At 44.1% G+C, this 11,034-nt stretch overlaps 1 protein-coding gene across 1 annotated transcript; it reads right to left on the bottom strand.

Annotated features, from left to right (window-relative positions):
• Positions 1–1,925: 1,925 nt before the first annotated feature.
• On the bottom strand, positions 1,926–6,550 carry PENK (proenkephalin). Its single transcript, XM_040064844.2, has 3 exons — positions 6,360–6,550; positions 5,726–5,867; positions 1,926–2,904 (listed from the first exon to the last, which is right to left on the bottom strand). The coding sequence occupies exons 2-3, from the start codon at positions 5,861–5,863 to the stop codon at positions 2,239–2,241; spliced, it is 804 nt and encodes a 267-aa protein (XP_039920778.1). The 5' UTR covers positions 5,864–5,867; positions 6,360–6,550; the 3' UTR covers positions 1,926–2,238.
• Between the last annotated feature and the right edge of the window lie 4,484 nt (positions 6,551–11,034).

Here is an 11,034-nt window from a genome sequence, read left to right as displayed (position 1 = left end):
CTTTGGCACACTTTCAGTGTGTATATCAGGGTGTTGTGCACCTGGAGGTACCTTCATTAAAATCATAATTGCATTTTATCACCTAACCTTGTTTGGCTCTTGATTTTATGGCTCTAAAGGCAATAAAGATGGTGGCAAAGGTGTCATATTGATATAAATTTAAAGGTTTAGTTGATTAAAACACTTCATTCTTCAACATACATACTAGATCTCTTGAGATCTGGGAGTTTTATTCCTAGTTAAATTACTGAGTTTTTGTTCACTGTGAAGGATGGGAAAAAACAACTGGTAAACTATTTACATCATTAGGTACATCAATGCTTGTTTTAGTTTGAAGGCCATCAAGGGCCCCTCTTTGGCTAAATTACAGGTGAGTAATTTTTTTGGGAAAACAAGTGACTAAATGTTGAAGTGAAATATTAAGGATGTTATTTTAGTTCTTCCTGGAGTGTACGTTTAAAGCAAACATGTTGCTGATGGCTGCACCCCATGTGTGGGTTTGTGCTGCAGAAGAGGCTTAGTGTGCACAACCCAAGGTTCTTGTGGATGAAACCACTCAGGTGATGTGCTGTTCTCCAGCCACTATGGGCAGATGCAGTGGAGGAAAGAAGGGGAAGACTTCTCCAGTGGCCGGTGGCATCTTGAAGGACTCTATAGAAAGGTGATAGGGAACACAACTGAATCCTGAAGAGGCCATGGAGCTTCTCCAGGCACCTGTATTTTCTGGATTTAAAAACTTCATATTTTCAATTCTGTACAGCAGGAAGAAGAAAATAGGTGCCCTGTTTTATATTGAAGAAAAAGGAATGCCTTACACTTTAGCAAGCCTTCAGCAGGATTTTGACCACTTCAGACCACATATACTATCCTCTAAGTGCCAAGCCTAAAATCATCATAACTAATTGTATGTGATGAGGCCTTCAAGTGCGTTTGGAAACACATCTTAATTTTTACGAGTCCTAATCACCTAGACAATCCCATTGCTTTGAAATTAAAGAAAAGTCAGACCATTATTTTCCCTTTTTGTAAATAGGTAGTACTGTGCAAGACTGAAATACAGATACTGAATGCAGAGTCACTGAGGGGTTTAGGCAGTGCCATGGTCAAGGCAATTTTCATCAAGTTAGTTGAGGTGGGAAGTGACCAATAACGAGTACTAGTAGGAGGGAGAAAACTGCTCACAGACTAGGAACAGAGGAGGACAGTCAGAATTACGGAAGGAGTTGTACAATGGGATGGGGTCTGGCCTTTGATGCAAGCGCTAGCTGTGTAAACTGCAATCTGCAGTGTTAGTGTTGGCTTTTCAGTTTGTTCTCGGATTTACTTATACTGCCTTTGTTTGAAATAGAGAAGTCTGACCAGCAGTTTCCTATATTTCAATTGTGCCAAAGTGATTTATAGCAGCTGAGGAATCAAACACAAAACTATTCCATGGAAAAACATTTGTTAGCTCCCCTGCAAAATCAGGTATTTTTATACAGTTTTGGGTCATGTTTATTTTGCACAAACTATCTTACCACTTTTTAAATTAGTGTTTATTATTTTAAGGCCAAGTGTACAATCCTATATTGGATGTATATCAAAGATATAACTAATCAAAAATATCACTGTGTTGTAGACTGGAGAAATTATTTTAGTGCTTAAAGTCAAACACACTTGCGATTTTTCTTTTTTTTAATGTCAACTGTTGAACACTATGAATTATAATTTAGGCTTTAAATATTTATTCTGTAAACTGATCAAAATTATTTATTATTCTAGTGTTCTAAGAAACAGAAGACTAAAGACAAAAGTATGTTTCAACTGTTGTGTGTGCACTAAAACTTCGGTAAATACAGAAAAAAAGGCTTGCATTGCTCTGATGGGTTAAAGAAAAATTGAGATGATACTTGTTTGAATGACAAAGAAAAAATAGCACTTCAGAATTTTTGCAGTTAGGATGAAGAATTTATTGTATGTACAGTTAAGCAACTCTAGTGTAGATGTAGTTCCTTTTTAAAGAAAATGAATACAGTAATCAAAATAGTTCTAGCATGGAAATTACAATACAGACTGAAACTTGACTAAACCAGAAATTAGTTATTTGACTTGAACACGGAACCTGAAACAACAAATCGCAGTTTGCATCATTAGCCAAGGACAGTAAAAAACTGTACAGTACAAGCAACACGTTACAATAAGTTATGACAAATAAGGCAGTCTTTCTCATTTAGGACAAAAGGGATAAAGGGAAAGGTATTAAAATCTCATAAAACCACCATATCTCTTTTCCATCTCTGGGACTTCTTTGGAATAAGTTTCCCCATCTTCTTCTGAAGGGAGAATGGAGTCGGCAAAGCGCTTAAGAAACCCACCATAACGTTTCTGGTAATCCAGCCACCACTCTGGCCTGCCCACTCTTCTCATGAAGCCACCGTATCTCTTTTGCAGCTCTTTGGCCTCATCTTCCAATTCAGGGCTGCGCTTTACGCTTCTCATGAAGCCTCCGTATCTTTTGCTGACATCGCCGTCGTTTTCACTTATCTCTCGATAGTGCGCCGCTTCAGGGTTGTCCCCTGTTCCTAGAAGCTCTTTCAGCAGATCAGAGGAGTTGGCAAGGGCATCGTCATCCGAGTCTTTCTTCATAAACCCTCCGTACCTCTTAGCCAGGATTTCTCCTCCATTAGCTTCATCCTCTGGTTCTGCCCGATAGAGCTCGTCCATTTTCTTCATGAAGCCCCCATATCTTTTCATGAAGCCTCCGTACTTCTTTGCAAGCAGATGGTTCTCATCCAGCTCTTTCTTGTCTCCTGGAGGAATGTTGCCATCCTCAGAAAAATCCAGCTTTACCAGTTGCAAGAACTCCTTGCAGGTCTCCCAGGCTTTGGCAGAAGGCAGTTTTCCTTCACATTCTAGGGTACATGCCTGAAAAATGGATGTTGTTTACTGAGAATGATTTGATAGCAACTATCACCTCACTATGAGCTTATCTTAGATTTACTTGTTTATAAAAGAGCATAAGCGAGCCTCTCTTTGTGACTGGCTTGGAAGAAATGCTCTTTGGGAACAGCTGATTTGGTACCTGTCTGTTTTGAAGTTCTTCATGTCGCTCTCTGAAGGACAAGGTAGTCTCCACTCTAAGAGACGGACTACCAGATAATATGAATTGTGGGTCCTCTGTGTCAAGGTTGCCCCTATGCTTGTTTCAAAGGAAGCCACAAGTACATTTCCTGTATCTCCCTTACACTCATGTGAGTTATGATTTACTTTTTTAAAATTTACTACTGGGAAGCTAAAAACCAATTGTGGTTTGCTCCATAATGCAAATGTAGAAGTGTATTCAAACTTCCTAATTAAAAGTATAATTCAGAAATTTTAGAAAAGGAGTTGCATAGCTTGGTCATTGCAGAAAATCCAGCTGTACTGTACTGGTCAGTATCTTCAATACACTGCATAGCTTTAAAGACTGTGTGTTGCCATTAGTTCCTCTTCATGGAACAGATCATTCCAACATGTACCAACAGAAATGCAGAAATACAGGCTCTCTTAGGGCAGGATCAAAGTTCCATTTTTGCTAGCTGGAAAGCAGTGACCATCAAAGAGAGGGGAAAAAAATTCTAAGATGTGTTTTTTCTGACTATTTAAAAATTTTCAGCCTACAGCATAAGAAAAGCTTTCAGTATCTTATGCACATCTCATAACGTCTCTTGTGATGATAACAACATGGATATTAGCTGCTATTATCTCTCTTGTGTCAGGGGAATTTACTTCTTGTGCAGCCACACCCTTCGGTTGTAAAATAAGGTGATTCCAGTGTTTTTTCTTCTTGCCTGTACTTTTCATACCACAATAGGTAAAGAAAAATCATCAATATTTTCAATAAGAGAAACACTCATTCTGACTATAGATGATGTGTTCTAAGGATCCTAACATACTGTAAAGTGTGAAATTAAACTCCAGAGCACAGCTCTCTCTGACAGCTCATTGTCCACTGCACAACCTGTCTCTTGAGCCTCACTTTATCCTGAGAAATTTAAAAATGATTTTTTTTTGTATGATCACAAGAAAATGAAAGGGATTTATATATTTTGCAACACAATAATTATTACTATATATTATAGTCATGCTTGTCTGACTTTGGAATTGCTCTAAATCAAAGCAAGAATAGGTCTCTCCCTTTCTTAGTTTTAATAACCTCCTATTGTCAAATGAACATATTATGTAAGTGTGAGTGACCAGGTACAGTGTGAAAAGTCTTGTATCTAATAAATACAATGTGATACATTCAGTTATTATGTTACTAGATACTAATAACTAGAAACAATATTTTCCAATAATTGTTCATACATGTTTAACAAATACAAAGTATGCTACATTGCTTCTTTACCTTGCTAGCGAATAAACATTATTACAGAATAGGTCTTTGATTCTTTCTTTAATCATTACTGAAGGTGTGCAAGAGAGACTGTCAACATAGACATGCAGAACATATACTCTGAAAAGCTCTCCCTCCATAAGGGGAAACTACCATTTTTTTACCCTAGTTAATATTAAAGCTAAAGTTTGATTGAAAACTAATGCAAGCAAGCAAAAAAAAAAAAAAAAAAAAAAAAAAAAAAAAAAAAGCAGCTAGAGGGAACTATTTTGCCAGCTGTCCAAATAATATTGTCCTTCTGAGCCTGCTATGGTTAAGAGTTCTTGAGCTTCTGGAGTAAGTAGAAGTACTCAGTGGTTCCTAATCCTGTGTAAGGCTAGAGAGCCAAGTCCTTCCTTTTGCATGATCCCAAGTAACCAGTGACATGATAGGAACAAACTTTTAAGATCCTTTAGATGTGCCGAGAGCACGATGCCTCAGTATGTGTGTATTTTAGGCCAGGAACAACCCACGCCACTGGCAAAGTACCTGGCACCCAGAGTTCCCACCTTCTTCAGGAAGGGCTGAGGGACCCCGGCTTTCACTGACAGCAATCTTTAAATTTCAAGTTGAGTTGCCTCTGTGACTATTCTTTTAAATTTTTTCAACATCATAAAAATTACAGATAACCCCCAGGACCCCTCATTCTGGATTTAGCACGAGTTGTCTTAGAAGCCAAAGTCTTTCACAGGCATATTCCTAACGCTGTGCAGCACCGTGCAGAGAAGAGAAGCAGCGAAGGTACTGCTACTCAAACAGGCTCTAAACCCACTTTTTTTTAGTGAGATGTCAGGCAGATCTTTTCAGCTCGACAGCCATCCTGCCCGGAGAGAGTTCATCTTACCGCGGAGCCAGCGGACAAGGGTCGGACCCTCCCTCCCGTTCTGCTCGGCTTCCCCCCGTCCTGTCGGGTGCTGGAATGCCGGGCACCGACCCCTCCTTCCCCTACAGAGATTCCCTCTCGGGTCGGATTTCCCTTCCTCCTTACGTTTCGGCCTTTTCCTTGCTCCCCGCGCGGTGTCGTTTTGTCCCGTCCCCGGAGTCCGCCGCTCGCCGTCGGGAGGGGCTGGGGGGCTCCTCGGGGCGCTCTGGGTTTGTGTCAGCGCTCTCCGCTCGCTCCTCGCCCTCCGCCCAGCGCCCCCAAGCCCGCTACTCCCTCTCCCCCTCCTTCAGGAAAAGGGTCTTACCAAGCCACCCCGGTCACTCCCCCCCCGAGTTTATTTGTCTTATTTCGCTGCTTTTCCCCGCTCCCGCTCTCCTGCCGTCAGAGTGAGCGGGGAGGCGGCCCGGCGGCGGGGTTCGGGGCGCGGGGGCGGCCCCGGTGCCGCTTACCAGGGGGTGGATGCCGGCGCGGGCTCCCAGGCGGTAGGCGCAGGCGGCGCAGTCGCGGCCGCAGTCGGCCCGCGCCCTCGGGAGCAGGCAGGTGCTGAGGGCCAGCAGCGAGCAGCCGAGTCTCAGGAGCAACGCCATGGGGCTGCAAAAACGAGAGGTCAGCCGGCAGCAGCCTCCTCCCGCTCCCACCCCCGGCACGGCCTCCCCCCAGCCTCGGAGCAGGAAAAGACGGCGTGAGAGGAAAGCAACTCCGCTGAACTCACGCTTTTTAGAGCGGGGTGATCGCGCTTGCGAGGGAAGCGGGAGCTTTAACTAAGCAGGCGCTTGGCAGCGGCAAGGCAACACACCTGCCTTCGGAACAGGAGCGGACCCGGAGGATGAAGCGCCCAGAAGATCCCTTCTGGTGAGAGTGTTCGTCCCAAACACTTTATCCCTCCCTGCCTGCAAAAGCCGGCACCACAGGGGGAGAAGAGACGCAACGCCGAGCGGCACGGGCGGCATCCCGGCCCCTCCCGGGAAGCGCTTCCCACCGGGACGCCCCGATCAACCTCCCCGACGCTGGGCACCGGCCTCGGCAGAGCCGCCCTGCCCTCCCCTCGGTCCCGATCGCGGGCAGAGCAGCTCGCTCACTCACACACACACGCTGCCCTCGGGGCTCCCGGGAGTTGCCGAGGAAGAAGCCGCGCCTCGCTGAAGCCTCGGCGTCGGAGCCACTATTATTTATAGCGAGCCCGAGCAGCGTCCGGAGAAGCCCCGGGGGAGGCAGGGCAGGCACAGCCGGGGCCCGCTGGCAGCTCCGGCGAGGGCGGCTCGGGGGGCGCCGAGCCGAGCCCGCTGCCGGGGCCGGGCGCGCCGCTGCGGAGCGTGTGCGGGCGGCGGCGGCGGCACTTTATAATTCGTGACCGCGGGGAGAAGGCGGCCTCCCCCAATCGCCGTCGGGCTCCCGCTGACGCGGCGACTACGACATCCCCCCCCGGCGCCACCGCCCCGCCGACCGTGACTCCAGAGGGGCTCGGGATGAGCGGGTGTGTGTGCCCCTGGCACCGGGGAGGGGGGAGCGGGGAACCGGCCCCGGGAAAGTTGGCGGGGGAAGTTTTCACCGGGGGCGGGCGGGGAATGAGACAGCGGGTGAGTCATGCGGGGGTGGGCGTGAGGGCTGGCGGCAGACTCTCGGAGGTAACCCCGCTCCCGGGGCAGGGGGCGCAGGGTCCCGAAAGAGCCTCGCACAACGCGGAGAGTGGGACTGGGTTTGGGAATTTTTCATATGGAGTCGTATTTTGTTGGTTACTTGTTTGGTTGGGCTTTTTTTTTTTTTTTTTTTTTTTTTTTTTTTTTTTTTTTTTTTTTTTTTTGGTTGGTTGGTTGGTTGGTTTTTAATTCTTTTATCCTTCTTTGTTTCCTCCCTCTCTGCCACTCCGCCGAACCCCCAAGCTACAGGTGCTGAGAATTCTTGCTGCACGTCTTCTGCCTCTCTCCATGTAAAATCTCGGGGGTAAAATAGTTTGGGCGAAGCAGATTTTATTAGACCGAGGGGGAAGACAAGGGTTTTAATTCGAAACTATTGGAATTCACGAGTATGGGTAGATTTGCATTGTTGTCACAATTTTGGTGCCCCGGAAAACACAAATAGGAAAGAACCAAAGAGAAGCAAGCCTCCAAGCATTTCGACAAGGTTCTCAAGCACAGCAGCCAGGGCCGCTCACTGTTGTGCTCCAACTGACATCTTGGGGAACAAGCATAAAGCAATGACTCTGATCTTGTCTCTAGAGGGCTCTGCCCCGGCCATGCTCAGCTGCATTTCTTTGACTGTCAGATGCCAACTTCTACTTCCAGCCCCAAATTATTTCTAGCTGGTCTATATTAACTTGATCTTCTTCCAGCATTGTTCTTCATTTAAAAGAACATTTTCCCTGGTGTGTTTCTGGGGTGGGATTATTCTCTTTAGTCCTCATTTTGCTGAAGTGAACAAGCTGTGCTCTTCATCAGTCTGTCCTAAGATGTCATGTGAATGTTCTGCTCTGCATTTGCTGTGGTTGGAGTTCATAATTTCTGTGCATGAGTGATGGGAACAGAACACAGTATGTCAGTTGAAATTTTATTAGGACAATAATGTGTAATTATGTTCCCTGGAGGAAGAAGACACCTCGATTTATACCTCCCCAGGTCTCATTTGCCTTTCCTGATGCTGCACTACGTTGATGTCACATACTCACTGATATACAGCCAGATCTTTATCCTTTAGAAGTTAGGAGGAAATTCAGTACTATTACCTTATGGAAACCATGATTTTTTGCTGCCTTGTCTTTACATCACGTATCAGACTCAGGTTAAGGATGCTGAAATGAATTTGTGGATTTTCAGAAATACATCCATTCAAGATAAAGGCATTGCTTTTCCCTATAACCAGTGCATGTGAGAAGAGAATCAGGCTCTCTGTTTATGCAGTAATATCAGCCGACTTTGTGAGCCCTCCAGAGAAGATGTAGACATTTTAAAAATCATCCCAATGGGTATATTTATGTTAGCAAGTGAGGGATCTGCATTTGGAACAATGAGCAAATTGCTATGCCACTGAATCAGCAGGATTGCTTTCAAGTCTGTTCCTGAGTTGGTTAGGGAAGCACTGACTAACTCCAGGAGTGACACATTTGATGTCTCTTTTGCTGTAAGGTTGTTCAGTACAAGCAGAGCTTTTTGTGATGGACATCATCAGAGTAGTCCTCTGGGTCACTTACTGACTCTCAGCTCTGCCATTATTTATTGGCTTCCACTCTAATAGTCAGTGTGGTGTGACAGGACAGAGAGACCAATGTTGTCCTGACTGTTCCTCCAGCAGCATACATCCCATGTCCCTGGGCTGAGAGGCTGCTGCTTTCATCATTCTGCACACGAGCATCTGTGCTCAGCCAGCTCACTCAGCTCCTCAGCCTGCTGTAGCCTTCAGTACTCTGTTTAATGTCACCCACTGTGCTTAATCTGCTCATGATGAAAACCAGCCAGTGTTAGAATCTCACTGTGTACAGAGGTGCAGATAATCCCTGTGGGTAAAATACAGAGTATAGCAGGAGAAGATAAAGGATGAAGTAAGAGTAAAGCATATAAAAGGACCAAAAAAAGGCTTGTAAATTCTCTGTAGAAGTGAACTAGTGAAGAGAGTTATTTTACTGTGCATGAGCCTTTTGGCTAATGGTGGGAAACAAGGAAAAATGGGAAGAGATCAAGTACAAAATGCACATCTGCAAGGACATTTCCAACCAGTGACAGAGAGAGCAGAAGTATCTGTGTACAGCCATCACTGTGTGCAAAAGAAATCCAGCTGTGGCTGTTGCAAATACAACAGAAATCCCTGACTCTTTGGTTCATCTGCTTCTCCCTATCTGTTTGCATCTTTAGTTGGTTCCTCTCTATCACTGGTCCTCAATCTAGATGATCCTTATGGAGGTTGTAAAGGGGTCCCCAGGGCCTGGCAGGGTGGAGAGTGGGAAGAAGGTCCCAGCTGGACTCTTGTTTTACTGTTTCCTACAGTGCCTTCTACACAGAGTCCTTTCCTTCCTCCTGAAAGATGCTGATAGTCACAGAGGATGTGATACAAGAAAGGAGTGATGTAGAAGATATTTCCTGAAGAACTTACTTTTCCCAGTGTCAGCAGATGAAAGCTCTGTAATTCCCTGTCTGAGTTCAGTTTTGTACAGGGGAAGTATTCTTTGCACAGAGAGGATGAAACAAAGAGATTTAGCAAATTCTGCCAAAATACGACAGAGTGAAAACTTCTTAAGGAAAATTACTCACTGTAGGCATGGAGGGTAATATTTCCTCTGCAATGGTGAATGGATAAACAAAGGAACAGGGAGGCAGAAAGAGAACACTTTTCACAGCAGTAAAGACAATAGCTTGTTTTTTGCTACTAATGTTATAATTAAAATGTCCTGATATTGATAAATCTTTAGCATTTGTATACTCCAGAATTACCACAGACACCAACTGCTTTGTATCTGCCATCAAAATATACCAGCCAAAAGAAAACTGTTTTTACAACACTAGTGCTTGCAGTGCCAGGGGCCCCATTGCCCTAACTCCTAAACTTAAGGTAGAATGACTTAATTTTACTGATCAGGAACACAATCTGAATGAATTTCTGAAGTGTAGCAAAAAAATGAGCAGCTGAGTTAAAAATTAAATCTCTCTTAGAATTCACAATGGTATCTTTTCTGCAGGACCAGCTTTCCTTTCTAAACTGTACTCATCACAGTAATCAAGCTGCTACAAAGTCATTAAATGAAGATGAATTTATATAAATATGAAATAAACATGCTTTTAGCACCTCAAGCAATCCTCCTCACAATGCAGAGCCTTTTTGATAGAATTGAAGAGTAGGAAATGTAGAGCAGCATGTTGATTATTTTCTTCAGCTCAGAGTAAAAGGTCACAGTATTTCTTAAGATCAAACAGTCGGGTTCCATTTAGCTCAGCCTAAAGAAGCTTAATTTTTAATAGGAAGATATGTAACTGGTATCAGAGCCAAGAAAGGCATTGCAGGTCAGCTCTCTTGTTCCAAATATAATCAAAGTCATTAAAATACATGCGTTAATAATCTGTATATACAAGACATGCATTGTTACTTTTTAAATATCTTTATTAAATTATGTCTAATGTAAGCAGAGAGGAGCTGTAATAAAGCAGAGAGGTAGTCAATTACAGTTGGTATGAGTTTCCTGAAATGTACCTTTACAGGACAGAGATGTTCCAGCGCTTCCCAGATATGGGTATATTCCTCAATCAATGTCTAGGTGTATCATTTAAAATATGAAAAAAATTAGAAAGGTCTCAATGATGCAGACACTCCTGCTCAGAGCTGCTGAAGGCTATCTTGTTATGAAGAACTGGAATTCTAAACTTTCAGTCTCAGATGAAGCTGGCTCTTATTATTAATATTTTTGCCTTTGAACAATTGACACATCTTTTAGAAGGCAAAACCATGAGCAGATCTGGTGGCAATAAGGTGATATTTTCACAGAAAGAGGACTGGCAGCTACTGTCCCCGCCTGGTGGCTGATGCCATGTAGCTTTGTAAAGGGGGAGAGGCTTCCTGCTACTTTATCTGAGTGAAATAAAGAGTTTGACATGCATTCAGTATAAGCATGCAGCAAATACAATTACTAGTGCATTTATTTGCGCTATTGTATCAGACAAAGTAATTGTATCAGACAAAGTAACAGTGGAAGCAAGGAATTTTATACTGTTCTATGGAAATACACGGAGAGTCACTTTATTACATGTTTCCCTGTTTCTCAGAGACAGATGAATATGTG

The sequence above is a fragment of the Hirundo rustica genome, chromosome 1 (genome assembly GCF_015227805.2).
Source record: "Hirundo rustica isolate bHirRus1 chromosome 1, bHirRus1.pri.v3, whole genome shotgun sequence".
Lineage (NCBI taxonomy): Eukaryota > Metazoa > Chordata > Aves > Passeriformes > Hirundinidae > Hirundo > Hirundo rustica.
This window is presented reverse-complemented; position numbering and strand designations above follow the sequence as displayed.